A 17,539-nucleotide genomic window follows, 5' to 3' on the forward strand; every position below is an offset into this window, starting at 1 on the left:
ATTTTTATTAAAACACATGTGATTTTGAATTTTGATTTACATGCTATAATTATTAAAATAATTATTTTGGTTAGTATTGCATTTCCTAAAACGAAGAAATTTTCACACTTATTAAACCTTCCTGTTTATTTTTAAGCTTTAAAGAGAGATTTTCTTTTAATATATAAAAAGAACCCCTTTATTTCAGAAAGAGGAAAAATAAAAGCACCTTTTTATTCCAGATCACAGCTTCTGTCTGTAAGACATATACCAGATGCCTTGCTTGACAAAGAACAGTGAATGGCCCTGTTGGTAATTGACCTTGTATGACTACCATCATCTCTGGCTTTACTAGTTATAAATATTTATTTCAGTGAAAGAACCTTTTTTTCTCCATGCACTGACACTAACTAGATAAGTGCTTTCCTCCTTTTTCTTTTCTATTTTTTTTTTTTTGTCTTTAAACTTGGTACCTTTTCTGAACAAATTCAATAGGTGTTTGCATTACGCATATTTTTTCAGTGAGACTCTGTCTCCCTTTAGCACACAAATTATTGCCCATTACTGGGGATTAATTCAGTTAAAGAAATCTTGCAGCTTGGAAGCACTGAAACTGTATCAAAAAACAAAAGTGTACAATTCTACACATACCAAATTTTTATTCCAATTTTCAGAGTATCTTCTTTTATTTTTAGATGAATCTACGTTCTGTATTTACTGTAGAACAACAAAGGATTTTACAGCGTTATTACGAAAATGGAATGACAAATCAAAGTAAAAATTGCTTTCAGCTCATATTACAGTGTGCACAGGAGACTAAACTGGACTTCAGTGTAGTCAGGGTAAGTATTGAGGTATTACACTTGAATGTATAGCTTTTTATTACAAGTGATATTTTCTTAATATGAGAAAAACTGCTCAGGATATGAAGTCAGTAACAGCTTAAAAGCTTATAAGCTTATAAGCTTATAAACAGCTTAATTTCTCTGGTATCACAATACTAATTTTTGGTAAATAGAGCTAAGCATTTAGTATGTATTTGTTTCTATAATTACCTTGAAAACACTAAAACCACTGCAGTATAAACATATCTTTATAAAGCTCAGTTCTTTAATAAATACCCTTAATATTAATTGTTGATCTTATGCTTTCTTTAAATTCCAAATTAATGTAGCTATAGCCCCCCTAAATGAGATCAATAAAACAGGCATTGACTGAGGGAATACTGTGTACCTAGCATATTTTTGTTGTATTTTAATTTTACATCAGGTATTTATAACTTTAGTATTTTTGTGTTTTTAGAAAAACCTAGTCTGTTTTATGAATACCTTCTGCTTCTAAGTAAAATGCATGCATTTTAGTGGGTTAGTGAGAAAGGGACAAGAAATCCCAAGGGAGAAAATTTTTCTTCATGACAATCATAGTTATTCAGCTGTAAAAATCAAGAGCTGCTACAAATTTGTGAAAGGAAATGAGAAGGTGATAGAGAGGAGGCAAGAGATAGATCTAACAGAACTAGTCACAGATTTTATTGAATGCATAGGTCCTTTCATGTCTGTTTGAACATGCTACAAATCCTCTTGGTGTGAAACCTTAGTCATTCAAAGATTAGCAACTTTCCCATCATTGGCATTCATTAGACTAATTTGGGATATAGAAAGGACATGTTATTTATGTTTTTTTTTTTTTTTTTGAGACAGAGTCTCACTCTGTTGCCCAGGCTAGAGTGCCGTGGCGTCAGCCTAGCTCACAGCAACCTCAACCTCCTGAGCTCAAGGGATCCTCCTGTCTCAGCCTCCCGAGTAGCTGGGACTACAGGCATGCACCACCATGCCCGGCTAATTTTTTCTATATATATTTTTAGCTGTCCATATAATTTCTTTCTATTTTTAGTAGAGATGGGGTCTCGCTCTTGCTCAGGCTGGTCTCCAACTCCTGAGCTCAAACGATCCGCCCACCTCGGCCTCCCAGAGTGCTAGGATTACAGGCGTGAGCCACCGCGCCCGGCCAGGACATGTTATTTTAAGTTTAGTTTGCTGTTGCTTATACCTTCGAAGGCTCTAAAGGTAAAAATCTCTTTCTAAGAAAAATTCTTTGGAAAATGCATTTCTTAAAGACTAAAGGATATATTCACTTGCAAATAGGGAATTAAATGACACCAATTCTAGGGGAAAATATCTAGGATATCTGTTTCTTATTTGCTGAAACCAACCATCATGCTCAGATCTGCGTAAGAATATCTACTATTGATACCTCTAAGTGGCCTATTTGAAATATCTTTACTAAACTTCCCAGGAAAATATTTAATTGTCTTAGAAAGAGTAATATAAAAGTGTATACTATTTCAAGTTGATATTTGCATTTCATAAGTACTAACTCAGTTTTTTCTGCAGTAATTTCCTCTGTTTTTTTCTTCCTTTTATCTTACCATTACCTTAAAGTAAAAAGCTTTCCCAGGCAGCTGCATTGTAGGCTATTATCTTTCATATTTCCAATTTGTTACCACAATCTTTCCCTCATAACTTATTTGACTGTGCTTGAATATTGAGAGTGTCAAAATACAGAGATTTAAATTTATGCTCCAGATGGTGTAAAAATCTAAAAGAAACAATGGGAATGAATGATATAAATTCTTAAAATGTAACATTACAAGTCAAATGTTATGTTTTAAGAAATTGTATAAAACAGATTCATTATCTCCATTCCAGGAGAGTATAAATTGTACAGAAAGTCAGTCTTCCTAATCTAAATCCCAATGCAGTTTTGATAGCTTTTCCAGTTTCAGGAAAAGAGAGTTGTCTGAAGACTCACCATTCCATAACTTCACTACCCTGCCACTGATATTTTGCTAGATATATATGTTCTCCTTGAAAGAGGCCTTTCCTTATTATTTTTAGTGTAATATTTGTTGTGTTTTCCTTAAAAGAACTCAAGTTCTACTGTATTAGGAACTTGATTCCAATGTAACGAAAACTTAAAACGTTAAAACATCCAAGCAAAAATAAATTTAGTGGGGTAAAGGACTAGGGAAACAGAAAGAGGTATAGAAAACGGAAAAGAGGTTTAGAGACAGTGAATTTCTGAGAGAACTGAAAGAGAATTTTATGGATACCAAGAATTGATGACTCAAATGACTTTTTTTCTGTTTTTTTTTTCCTATGTAGAATAGTTTTGTTAGTTCCTAACCCCCAATTCTCATCATATTGATTTTGTTTGACTCATTTTTTTATCATCAATGAGGCATTTACAAGGAGAATCATTTACATCTTATAAGCATTGGTAAATTTTGAATCCTATAACAGAACAACTTTTAGTAAAATTTAATTTGGTTATTAGGAAACTTCAGGCAATGAAATTTCTTTATTTTAAACATTTTAAAAATAAACATTTCTTATATACTTACCTACTTTTCTTCTGTTGAGAATATGGAAAATAATTAAGCCCTTACTTTTTGACTCGAGGTTTTCATTATGGAAATCAATGATTATACTGTGCTATAAAATAATGTTCACAACTTGATAAGGTATGTGGGGTTAATTTCTCTCTTGTTAAAGAACCCTAGACGGCTATTTAGTGATTTTTCACATCAGTTTTGTTATGTTTTCCCTTTCTTCCTTGTAGTGAGCAATGTTAGTGAACATTCTTTGTTGGGGTACTATCAAGGTGCTTGCCAACAGCAACCTCTATCACCAGTGCCCCTTCTATTTTGTTATTTCCAATTTGTTGTAGATTGCATTATCAAATTTGTTTAAACTATGTATAAAATTAGAGAAAGTGGGTTTTAAAGTTAGAGGTTGTCCTATTAGTGAAGTACGTGGATCTTGTGTCATCTGTTTTGGCTGTGTTCTGGACAAGTGAGGTTGCTAGGTTTCTAGATAGCTGAGTTTCATATATACAGGGATATTATTCTACAGAATTTTACTTTTTGATGGATACATAATACAAATATATAGTAAACTACATGACTATATATAATATATATGTATAAACTATAAAACTATGTAAGTAAGCCACAAATTTGCAATGTACTAAGATCACTCAAACTTCCTGAGTTAAGGTAGGTATTGTGTGATGAAAACACAGTAGGTTAAGTGCTTATGTTTTGGAAAAATGGCCCAGAACTTCCATCCAAATGTAGGAGTTCTTGAATTCAAATTTTACCAATTCACTGTGCTTTCCCATTAAAAGTTTATTTTTAATGGGACCCTTATATATTTTTGTAAAAATTATATACAAATATACTTCCTACAGATTTTTTCCTTGAAAAGCCTTAATATGCAACTTATTTTGAATATTTGTAAAATTCATCTTTTTACATTTTTAAAAATATATTTCTCAAGTATATACTTTAAACCATTTAGTTATTCTCTCCTGTCTTCTGTGACATTTATATCCATATGTCCTTCCACTTCTAGTTATCACTCCTGTTGTTTCATGAAAGTAAATCAGAGTGAATTTAAAATTCCCACTGCCTCACGTGAAGCAAAATGAAGCATCCCAGTTTCTGGAACATTTTCTTTATGGGAGAAATAATAATTATAAAAATAAAATGGCCAATAGAGATGACTATTTCAGGAGTTTCCAACCTCTATATGTGCAGCAGTGGAAGAAGAATGCTTTGAAGTGAGGTAGAACTGGCTTTGAATATTTGCTCTGCCACTTGCTACCAGGATATCCTTTCACAAGCTACTTGATATTTCTGAACCTCAGATTTGTTGATTTATACAATTAAAGAAAAACATCTAGCAAAGGAAGTAATATGTATAAATAACACATAATGGGGATCCAGTACATGCAAGCTTTTATTTACAGTATTACAGCAACATTAATATTGTATATAATTGTACATTGTATAAATATACTTTGTACAATAAACACTGAAAATTGGATAATTTATATGACTTTCAAAAACACATTCACACAAAAGTTAAACAAATATACCTTGCACCGTGTTTGTCCAAGACTAGTTCATTTAAAAGTTTTTGTTTATTCATTTATTTTGTTTAATTTTTAATAGTTTAATGTGTTTTGGTAGCTTATAATATGGTGTGAATTTTGGAATAATCATGGTATATAAATAAAGTTTAGTAATCACATTATGGAACATAATATTTCTTATTGCAATTGTATATTTTAGGAACCATGACTCAGGGCAATAATACTAAGATAATTATAATAAATTACTTATATAAAAGTGTGTATTTTGTAATCAAATTCTAAATGCCAACCACTGATATTATTTTTATTAATAACTTTTTTATGTTTATAAAATAATATATATTATGTAAAATTTGGTAAGTATAAAAAAGTATAAGGAATAATATAACTACCATAAAGTAATGATAAGCTGAAAAATATTTGTAACTTTTGACAAAGTGTTATTATCTTTAGTAGATAATTACTCTTACAAATCAATTTAAAAAGACAAACACCCCAATATAAAAATGAGTAAAGGTAATGGAGGAGCAATTCTATCAAAGTCATATTGTAACCATAAAAATTCAAATAAAAATAGCAATTATATACCTTTTATTAACTACTGGACTAGTAAAGACTACAAAGAGATAATGTAAACTTTGGTGAGAGTGTGAGGAAACCAGAACTCATACCTTGGAGGTCGCTTTAAAAATAGCAGAGCCTAGAATTTTCCCTTCTAGTATTACAGTCTAACAGATCAACAGCACAGAGATGCATGTATGAGGTGTATTGCAATACGGTTTATAATAATGAATATTTTGTTATGATATAATCATACAATAGAAGTCACTGAACCTTACTATTGCAAATGTATGCTTGTTTAACAATACTATGGGCATTTTCTAATATTAAATAGCCTACCTTTAATATGCTTCTAGTTTTTCACTATTATAAATATATATATGGTAAACATCATTGCATATGACTTTGTCTACATCTGTGATTATTTTTGGATAAATTACCACAACTGTATTTACTAGGTTATAGGATATAAACATTTTTAAGTTTTGATACGTATTATATACATTGGATGGGTTTTGAGGAGGACCAATAATAAATTCTGTTCTCAAGGTTCCTAGATATTTATTAAGTGTGAGTCTTTAATCATCTTTGCCCTTATACTTTAGTTTCTTTTTCTTTTATTGTATCTTTTTTTTTTACCTTTGTGTAGGCTTTGGTTCTACGACAAATGAGACTATATCACTCAGAAATTGCTTTTTCTTGATTTATTGTTAAGATATTTTCATAATAACATTTTTTATTCTTCCAGACGTGGGTTGGAAATAAGAGAAGAAAAATGAGTAGTAAGAATTCTGAATCAGGAACAGCAACAACAGGAACTGTTTCCGGTACCTCTTTGGTAGCTCCAGACATCACAGTCAGAAATGTGGTTAATATTTCTCGACCCTCAAGCCAACAGTCTTCTTGGACACCTGCCAATAATGATGTCATTGTAACTGGCATATACAGTCCAGCCAGTTCATCAAGTAGGCAAGGAACGACCAAACATACAAATACACAAATTGCAGAAGCACATAAAATCCCTATTCAGAAAACAGCCAGTAAAAGTGATACTGAATTTCAGTTACACATTCCTGTCCAAAGACAAGTAGCACACTGTAAAAATGCCTCCCTGCTCCTAGGTGAAAAAACAATTATTTTGTCAAGACAGACAAGTGTGCTAAATGCTGGAAACTCAGTATTCAATCACACAAAGAAAAACTATGGAAGCTCTTCAGTGCAAGCTTCTGAAATGACAGTACCTCAAAAGCCATCTGTGTGCCACCGACCTTGCAAAATTGAACCAGTTGGGATTCAAAGGGCATATAAGCCTGAATACACGGGTCCGGCATCACATAATTTATGTGGACAAAAGCCAACTATTAGAGATCCTTACTGTAGAACACAAAATTTGGAAATCCGTGAAGTGTTTTCATTGGCAGTTAGTGATTACCCCCAGAGAATTCTGGGAGGAAATGCCCCACAGAAGCCTTTCTCAGCAGAAGGAGCTTATTTGTCCATTGCAATGGAGACTGGAGATGCTGAGGATGAATATGCCAGAGAGGAAGAATTGGCATCGATGGGAGCACAGATACCAAGCTATTCGAGATTTTATGAAAGTGGCAGTTCCCTTCGAGCTGAGAACCAAAGTACAACCTTGCCTGGGCCAGGAAGAAATATGCCAAATTCACAAATGGTGAATATTAGAGATTTGTCAGACAACTTACTTTATCAAAACAGAGACTACCATTTGACACCACGGACCTCATTACATACAGCATCAAGTACAATGTACAGTAATACAAATCCATCACGGAGTAATTTTTCTCCACATTTTGCATCATCAAACCAATTGAGATTATCACAAAACCAAAATAATTACCAGGTAATGTATAAACTTATTTTATAAAAGTTAAAAAAAAACTGTGTTTATACCAAATTAGACTTGGGACCTGGATCACTTAATTCATATTTTAAAGTAATTTGAAATTTCTGCTTCAACCTGAGTGGCTTGGGGTCAATTCCTTGAAGAATCTCATGCTTTCTTTGTTGTGTTTAAAAATGATGAAACATTTTTCCCATGGAACATAGTTATTTTTATAACATGGAAGATTCCCCCTGACATTTAAAATGATTTTGTTCAGGAAATGGTAGCTTTATGGGAAGCATGGCATTTCCAATCATTAAAATAGGGTTAAATTGACTAGCCATATCCTCTTTAACATAGATTATTCCTGTAATGGTTTTTGTTTGCATTTTGGGGAGATGTCACTAGATGAGTGTTGCCTTCCCTGGGTACATAGCCAGGCAATTCAATCATTTCTTTAGATGCCTGAGAAGTCAGAACCTGAGTTATTTAAACCAACTGCTTTTTCCAAAAGTAAATGCTATATTAAAATATTAAGTGAGTGTTCCTATCTCTCCACATCCACGCCAACATTTATTATATTAGGAATTTTATTGATAAAGGCCATTCTCACTGGAGATAAGTGATATCTCATTGTGGTTTTGATTTGCATTTCCCTGATGATTTAAGTGCACATATAGTAGTAACATTCATTGGGTGTCGGGCAGATGGGAGGGGGGAGAAGGGGATGGGTATATTCACACCTAATGGGTGTGGTGTGTATCATCTGGGGGATGGACACACTTTAAGCTTTGACTCAGGTGGAGCAAAGGCAATATATGTAACCTAAACATTTTTACCCCCATAATATGCTGACATAAAATAATAAAAAAATAAAAATAATTGAGACATTAATTGGATAGTTTTAAAAAATGTTTATAAAGACATTCAGAGTAAGAATTAAAGCAACTTTAGACCTGTGTACAAAATAGGTATAATTACTTTTTCACATATTGAATTATTCAGATGTGTTTCAAATAATCACTTTAACAGTAAGGGATAAGCTTAACACAGAACATCTCTTAAAGCCATAGATCTTCCCTTTGAAAAATCTGCTTTAGAGAATTTGAATAGCAGGACACAAGTGTCTGCCATTTTTCTTTGCTAATGGCTGGGCTGTCTGCTTAACCACAATACCTACAGTTTATCTGGATTTAAGATATTTTCAGGGTGTTCTCACCAATTTAAGGAACCATCCTCTTTAAACTTCCTCCACCTTACTACTCCCTGCTTCAAAATGAAAAGCAATAACACAGTATAAGAAGTATCCCTGTGGCACCTGGTCCTAACACAAGAAGAGCTCCATCATCATCATTAATGATCATTCCTTATTGAGAATTGACTCATTTTTCTGTGTTTTCTCTTTACTAAAGTATGCTTAAAGTGACAATTAATGATAACATTAAGATCCTCCCCAACCCATCCTCTTCCATTCACTTACTCTTTTGTACTTCTTTACCCCTTCAGAGTTGTTATTAGTAATAGCAATAACAATAACATTTACCAATTGTTGAGGGCCTACCACGTGCCAGGTACCATCAGTCACTTCATATACCCCATCTCATTTAATCTTCATAATGATTTGGACAAACAAGCATATTATCCATATTTTAAATTGCTTGTCTAGGATCACATAGCTAGTAAACAACAGTAGTCCACATCAGAAATTTATTATTCATCTATTTTTTCTACTTTACCATACACCATAACTATTTCAACTCTATTTGACTTACTAGGAAGCCTGAGAATGCAGCATATAATTTGTAACTTTTCACAAACCCACCACTCCCTTAAGGATAATTTAACTTGTAATTTTACTTTTTTATAGTCTCTATTTATTTTCTGACAGAACTTTTGAAGAAATTAAATTTGTTTTTCTTATAAAAGAACCTTTGAATGCAATAAAACTTAGCAACTGTTTTATGAATAGTAATCTTCTTACAAGAAAGACAACCTGACATAACAATTTAGAGCATGGGCTTACAGCCTGGACAAACCTGGATTCAAATCCAGGATCTACCACTTTCTACTTGTGTGACTTCATGCTGGTAACTTAATCTCTCTGTGTAACAGTTTCCTCATTTGTACAATGTGGTTAATAGCGCCTACTTCACAGGAATGTTGTGACATGAAGTGATACAATCTGCACAAATATCTTCGTACTTTCCTTGGTACATAAACTTTCTTATGCATATGAACTTGTAGCTAGAACATTAATGAAACTCTGCTAGTCCAGGTCTCATTTACATTCCATTTCAAGTAAAATATTTCAGAGCCCTCAATTTTCACAGGGCAATTGAGGAAGAAATAGCATGTAGTAGTACTGGCTGAGAGAAGACTGGAGGTCAGCTATCACCTTCACCATTATAAAAGGCCCGTGTATTCCTATTTATACTATACCAGACCTCCTCTAGCCAACTTAACTTGAGACATTATGATGGAGAGTGTTTGCAGAGAAGCCTTGGGGCATCACTTTGCCTCACCTTGCTTTTAGTTAGTTGATATTTGAGAAAACCAAGGCAGTGGGGGAAAGTGGAATCACTGGAGGTCACCCTCCAAGGTTTTGATGAATCTTTGTCACCCACACTGTTGGACTTACTGTAGAACCAATGGTCATCTTGACAACTTTCTAGCTATGAACCTGCAAGCAAGCAAGAAAGCCTCTTGGGTTTCTGACCTTGGGGCTATATAACAGATATCTGCCTCTTTTCTCTGCTATAGTAGTTATCTTCAAGCTGAGATCCTATTTCTTGAGGGTAGTCTAGTTCCAAGCTACCTAGGAGAATGAGTATGAATTGAGGTAATCCTAGAGGATACTAAGAAGTTGAAATCAGCTCTGGTTTGGAGCCTCTTGGAGATACCATATCAAGGGTTGAAGTGGTATTAAGGTAACGGGCAGAATGTGACTATACCAGGATATCACAGCCCAGTTCCATTTCAAAAATTCTCCAGGCTAACCTCACTCATGGGGCCAGATTGCAACCATATTGGTCTCTCTCCAAAGTTGCTATTCACTTTTTATATTACCTCTATGTCAGACCACCTATTTATCATAAGAGTGCTGCTGTGATTAAAGTTTATTATCTTCATCTATGTGAAGATATTGAAGCATTTTGGAAGACAAGTGCTATAAATACAGGACTTATTGTCTCAATTATTATTGTGGCTTGATAACTAACTGCATTCCCATCTCTTATGGACTTCATAAGGTCTTAAGAATGAATAGAAGCAGAGCACTTGAACTTCCTTTAAAAAGCACTTTATAAGTACAATATATTCCCATTAGTAAAAGTGCCTTAGTAATATATTCCAACCTTCTTCAGAACTTGTGGACTTCAGTGCTTTTAAAAATATATACATGAAAATTTAATAGTTGTAGAAACTTTAAACATCATGGCACCCTAACCTAAACCAACATAAATGTTATTTTTACCTAGGGAAAATGAAGACCAAAATGACTTGGTCAAAATGACTCTCAGGAAAGTATGCAAGTTTTTAAAAAGTAATAGTAATCTGTGTTGAGTGGGTAGAGTTAGCAGGGATCATTTTTAAACAATTGTATTGAGATATAATTTAGATAATATAGAATTTACACATTAAAAGTGTACAATTCAATGTTTTTTAGTAGAGTCACAGAATTGTTCAGGCAGCACCACAATCTAATTTTAAAACATTTCATCACCTCAAAAAATGAGCCACATACCCATTAGCACACCACACCCCTTATTCCAGCACTGGGAAACTACTAATCTAGTATCTGTCTCTATGGATTTACCTTTTCTATATATTTAGTATGAATGGAATCATACCATATGTGACCTTTAGGGACTAATTCTTCCACTTAGTATAATGTTTTCAATATTCATCCATATTATAATAAGTATTAATACTTCATATTAATAATGCTATGTCTTCTGATCCATGAATGAGGTGTGTCTTTTCATTCATTAGATCTTTAATTTCTTTCAACAATGTTATCTACTTTTAAGTAGACAAGTTGTGTACTTCTTCTGTTAAATTTATTCCTAAGTATATTACTTTTTTGCTGCTAGTTTAAATGGAATTGCTTTTTAATATATTTTTTCTTTATTAATAGAACAATATCACTCAATTATGATGATGAATGCTCTGGCTACTTTTTTTTTCATATATCCAAGAAGCAGCCCAATATTTATTTGTACACTGGATTTTTGCTTAATTGCATTTTGCAATAAATGCACTAAAGTTTTTAAATCTTCACATTGGCTTTTGTGGGACCACTATTTGTCTTAGTAGAAACCTTACTTTATTGATTTTTTTCAGAAACTGTACTTCTGGTTAACAGCTGGGTGGGCTGGCTGATATTATCTTTATTTTTTCCAGCTTTACTGAGGTATAATTGACTAATAAACATTGTATTTAAAATGTACAGCATGATGACTTGATATACATATATAGGGAAATGATTATCACAAGCAAATTAACATGTCCATCTTCTCACATAGTTACTACTTTTTATATGTGTGGTGAGAACCTTGAGATCTGCTCTCTTAACGAATTTCAAGCATACAATACATTATTATTAACTAAAATCACCATACTGTACATTAGGTCTGCAGAACTTATTTAGTTTATAACTTAGTTAGATTATAACTGAAAATATGTACCCTTTGACCAATCTCTCCTCCCCCCCATCTTCAGCCCCTAAATAACCACCACTCTACTCTCTTTTATAATATTATGAGTTTGATTTTTTCAGATTCCATACATAAATGAGATTATCAGTATTTGTCTTTACTTGTCTGTATTATTTCACTTAGCATAATGTGCTCCACATTCGTCCATGTTGTTACAGATGGCAGCATCTCCTTATTTTCTGCATCTATTGAGAGGATCATATATGGTCTTTATTTTTGCTTCTATTTATGTGGTGAATTACATTTATAGATTTGCGTATGTTAAACCATCCCTGCATCTCTGGGATGAAGCCCACTTGGTCGTTCATAGCCTGAATAGTATCCAACTGTGTGTGTGCATGTGTGTGTATGTGTGTGTGTGTATACACACACATATATGTAAGTTCACATACCATATCAAATATTTTCTTTGTCCATTCATCTCTTTATTTATTTATTTATTTATTTTTTATTTCATCTTGTTATGGGGGATACAGAATTGCAGGTTACATACGTTGCCCATGTACCACCTTTCCCCCCAAGTCAGAGCTCCAGGTGTGTCTGTTCCCCAGGTCGTGTGCATTGCACCCATCATGTAGGTATATATCCCTCCCTTCCCCACTGCCCGCTTCCCGAGTCAGCACCTTCAAGTGTTACCACTCCCCAAACAGTGCGCAATGCACTCATTGTGTAGGCATACCCCCATCCCCTCCCTCACCCCCCACCTTAGTCTGATATCCAATTGGTGTCGTTCCCAGATTTGTATTTAGGTGATGATCAGGGAAACCAATTTTCTGGTGAGTACATGTGATGCTTGTTTTTCCATTCTTGGGATACTTCACTTAATATAATGGGTTCCAATTCTCTCCAGGAGAACCATAGAGATGTCATATCTTCATCATTCCTTATAGCTGAGTAATATTCCATGGTATACATATACCACAGCTTACTAATCCAATCATGTATTGATGGGCATTTGGGTTGTTTCCACATCTTTGCTATTGTGAATTCTGCTGCTATAAACATTCAGGTAAATGTGTCTTTGTTAAAGAATGACCTTTTTTCCTTTGGGTATATGCCCAGTAATAGGATTGCTGGGTCAAATGGCAGGTCTACTTGAATCTGTTTAAGATACCTCCATAATGCTTTCCACAGGGGTTGCACTAGTTTGCAGTCCCACCAGCAGTGTATGAGTGTTCCTGTCTCTCCACACCCACGCCAACATGTGTTGTTTTGGGTTTTTTTGATAAAGGCCATTCTCACTGGGGTTAAGTGATATCTCATTGTGGTTTTGATTTGCATTTCTCTGATGATTCGGGATGTTGAGCATTTTTTCATATGTTTGTTAGCCATTCTTATATCTTCTTTTGAGAAGTTTCTATTCATGTCCTTTGCCCACTTTTTGATAGGGTTGCTTGATTTTTTCTTGCTGATTTTCCTGAGTTCTAAATAGATTCTTGTTATCAGTCCTTTATCTGATGTGTAGTATGCAAAAATTTTTTCCCATTCTGTAGGTGGTCTGTTTATTCTCTGGACTGTTTCTTTGGCTGTGCAGAAGCTTTTTAATTTAATCATGTCCCATTCATTTATTTTTGTTGCTGCTGTGATTGCCTTGGGGGTCTTCTTCATAAATTCTTTGCCTAGGCCAATGTCTGTAAGAGTCTTTCCTACATTTTCTTCTAGAATTCTGATTGTATCACGCCTAAGGTTTAAGTCTGTTATCCACCGTGATTTGATTTTTGTGAGAGGTGAAAGCTGTGGGTCCTGTTTCAGTCTTCTACAAGTGGCTAACCAATTCTCCCAGCACCATTTATTGAATAGGGATTCTTGTCCCCAGAGTATATTCTTTCCCGCTTTGTCAAAAATTAGGTGACTATATGAGGATGGTTCTATATTTGGATTTTCTGTTGTGTTCCACTGGTCTATGTCCCTGTACTTGTGCCAGTACCAGGCTGTTTTAAGAACCACGGCCTTGTAGTATAGTTTGAGGTCTGGCAAATCAATACCTCCCATTTTGTTTTTATTGCTTAAAATTGCTTTTGCTATACGGGGTCTTCTCTGGTTCCATACAAAGTGTATAATTATTTTCTCCACATCTGTGAAGAATGATGTTGGTAATTTAATAGGGATTGCATTGAATCTGTAGATCAGTTTGGGTAGTATAGACATTTTAACAATGTTGATTCTTCCGATCCACGAGCATGGTGTATTTTTCCATCTATTTGCAAGTTCTGATATTTCTTTTCTCAGTGTTTCATACTTTTCCTTATAGAGATCCTTTACCTCTTTAGTTAGGTATATACCTAGATCTTTTATTTTCTTTGTTGCTATTTTGAAGGGTATTGAGTCTTTAATTTGGTTTTCCGATTGACTGCTATTGGCATATATAAATGCCTCTGATTTGTGTATATTAATTTTGTAGCCAGAGACTTTGCTATATTCGTTAATCAATTCCAGGAGTCTCATGGTTGAATCCTGGGGGTTTTCCAGAGATAGCATCATATCGTCAGTAAAAAGTGAGAGTTTGATCCCTTCCTTCCCTATTTGGACTCCCTTGATTTTGCTCTCTTGCCTGATAGCTCTCGCAAGGACTTCCAATACTATGTTGAAAAGTAATGGGGACAGTGGGCAGCCCTGTCTGGTTCCAGTTCTAAGTGGGAGTGCTTTCAATTTTTCCCCATTCAGAATGATGTTGGCTGTGGGTCTGTCATATATGGCTCGTATCATTTTTAGGTAGGTTCCATCTACGCCTATTTTGTTAAGCGTTTTTATCATAAAAGGATGTTGAATTTTGTCAAATGCTTTTTCTGCATCTAATGAGAGTATCATATGGTTTTTGGTTTTGCTTCTATTTATGTGGTGAATTACATTTATTGATTTACGTATGTTGAACCACCCCTGCATCTCTGGGATGAAGCCCACTTGGTCGTGGTGGATTATTTTTTTGATAAGTACTTGGATTCGATTTGCTAGTATTTTATTGAAAATTTTTGCATCTATATTCATGAGAGAATTGGTCTGTAGTTCTCTATTTTTGTTGCGTCCTTTCCTGGTGTTGGTATCAATGTTATATTGGCTTGGTAGAATGTGTTGGGGAGAATTCCATCCTTCTCAATATTGGAGAATAGTTTATGTAGGATGGGCACCAGTTCTTCTTTGTATGTATGGTAAAATTCAGGTGTGAACCCATCTGGACCAGGGCTTTTATTTTTGGGAAGGTTTTTTTATTGCTGTTTCAATTTCGGTTCTTGATATTGGTCTGTTAAGGTACTCTATTTCTTCCTGGTTGAGCCTGGGAAGACTATGTGTTTCTAAAAATTTGTTCATTTCCTCCGCATTCTCCAGTTTGTGTGCATAAAGATTTTTGTAGAATTCATAGATGATATCTTGTATCTCTGTAGCATCGGTTGTGATTTCTCCTTTCATGTTCCTAATGGAGGTTATTAGAGATTTTACTTTTGTACTCTTGGTTAGTCTAGCCAGAGGTGTGTCTATTTTGTTTATCTTTTCAAAGAACCAACTTTTTGTTTTATTAATTTCCCTCATAGTTTCTTTGTTGTCCTTTTCATTTAATTCTGATTTGATCTTAGTAATTTCTCGCCTTGTGCTGGGTTTGGGGTCGTTCTGTTCTTCTTTCTCCAGCTCTTTGAGTCTATTCGTTAGGTTGTCTATTTGCATGTTTTCTGTCTTTTTGATATAGGCATTTATGGATATGAATTTCCCTCTCAGGACTGCTTTAGCTGTGTCCCATAGATTTTGATAAGTTGTATCTCCATTGTCATTTAATTCAAAGAAACTTTTGATTTCCATCTTGATTTCTTCCTTTATAGAATAATTATTCAGCAGAAATTTATTTAGCTTCCATGACTTTGAGTAAGAGTGAGGGTTTCTGTTTGTGATCATTGTTACTTTTATTCCGCTGTGATCTGAGAAGATGCATGGTATAATTTCTATTTTTTTGAATTTTTTAAGACATGCTTTATGTCCTAGGACATGGTCAATCTTAGAGCATGTCCCATGAGCTGATGAGAAAAATGTATATTCTGTGGACTTTGGGTGGAATGTCCTATAGATGTCAGCCATGCCCATTTGTTCTAGCATTCTATTTAGGTCCATTATGTCTTTGTTTATTTTCTGTTTAGAGGATCTGTCCTGTACTGTCAGTGGGGTGTTAAAGTCTCCAGCTATTACAGTGTTGTTATCTATCATTTGGTTCAGATCTAGTAGGGTTTGCTTTATGAATCTAGGTGCACCTAGGTTAGGTGCATATATATTGAGTATAGTCATGGCTCCTTGTTGAATTGTGCCCTTGACCAGTATGTAGTAGCCATCTTTGTCTTTTATTATTTTTGTTGGTTTGAAAGCTAAGTTATTGGAAATTAAGACTGCCACACCAGCTTTCTTTTGGTTACCGTTTGCTTGAAATACCGATTTCCATCCTTTTACTTTCAGTCTAAATGCATCTTTGCTCGTTAGGTGGGTTTCGTGAAGACAGCAGATACTTGGACTGTGTTTTTTTATCCATTGGGCCAGTCTATGTCTCTTGAGCGGAGAATTCAAGCCATTCACATTTATTGAGAAAACTGATAAGTGAGACGGTTTTTTGTTCAGCTTGTTGGGTAGAACTTCATTGCGATGTTTTCTCTCCTGAGCCATTGTGGTATCTGGAATTTCATCTTTAGCTCTTGAGTAGTTTTATATTTGTGGATCTTTCTTGTGATGATCCGTGTGTAACTCTCTTTTGAGTACTTCTTGTAGGGCTGGTTTTGTCTTGGTGAATTCCCTTAACCTTTGTTTATCTGAGAATGTCTTAATTTCTCCTTCGTATAGAAAACTTAGCTTAGCTGGGTACAAGATTCTAGGCTGTGCATTATTCTGTTTCAGAAACGTGAAAATGGGGCCCCAACCTCTTCTTGCCTGTAAGGTTTCAGCTGAGAAATCTGGTGTAATTCTGATGGGTTTTCCTTTGTAAGTTACCTGTTTCTTTCTCCTTACAGCTCGGAGAAGGGACTCTTTAGTGGATATTTTGGTCAGCCTGATGACTACGTGGCATGGTGTTTTCCTATTTGCTATGAATCTCCCAGGGGTCCTTTCAGCTTCTTGAATCTGTATGTCTAGAGTATTGGCAAGGCCTGGAAAATTTTCCTCCATTATGTCTTCAAATAGCTTGTCCAAGCCTTGCTTATTATCTTCTTCACCCTCAGGAATGCCAATAACTCTCAAGTTAGGTTTCTTCACATAATCCCACATTTCTTGAAGACTCAGATCATTTCTCTTACTTTTTCGATCTATCTCTGTGACTGACTTATTTAGTTGGAAGGAGTTATCTTCAATTTCTGAGATTTTTTTCCTCTGTTTGATCTACCCTGCTTTTGAGACTTTCCACAGTGTTTTGTAGCTCTCTGAGTGAATTCTTCATTTCTAGTAGTTCTGTTTGGTTTTTCTTCAATATTTCAATTTCTTTAGTGAATTTTTCCTCCAAATCCTGTATTTTTTTTGCGTTTTCCTTGTGTTGTTTATC

The 17,539-nt window shown here is 34.5% G+C and overlaps 1 protein-coding gene across 1 annotated transcript in view; it reads left to right on the forward strand.

Annotated features, from left to right (window-relative positions):
- Positions 1–674: 674 nt before the first annotated feature.
- Positions 675–17,539, forward strand: part of HDX (highly divergent homeobox) — a 168,881-nt gene continuing 152,016 nt past the window's right edge. Inside the window, exons 1-2 of the mRNA XM_069463959.1 lie at positions 675–821; positions 6,227–7,342. Of these exons, the coding sequence (XP_069320060.1) occupies positions 675–821; positions 6,227–7,342 (1,263 nt within the window). The remainder of the gene's footprint in view (positions 822–6,226; positions 7,343–17,539) is intronic.

The sequence above is a fragment of the Eulemur rufifrons genome, chromosome 30 (genome assembly GCF_041146395.1).
Source record: "Eulemur rufifrons isolate Redbay chromosome 30, OSU_ERuf_1, whole genome shotgun sequence".
Taxonomy (NCBI): Eukaryota; Metazoa; Chordata; class Mammalia; order Primates; family Lemuridae; genus Eulemur; species Eulemur rufifrons.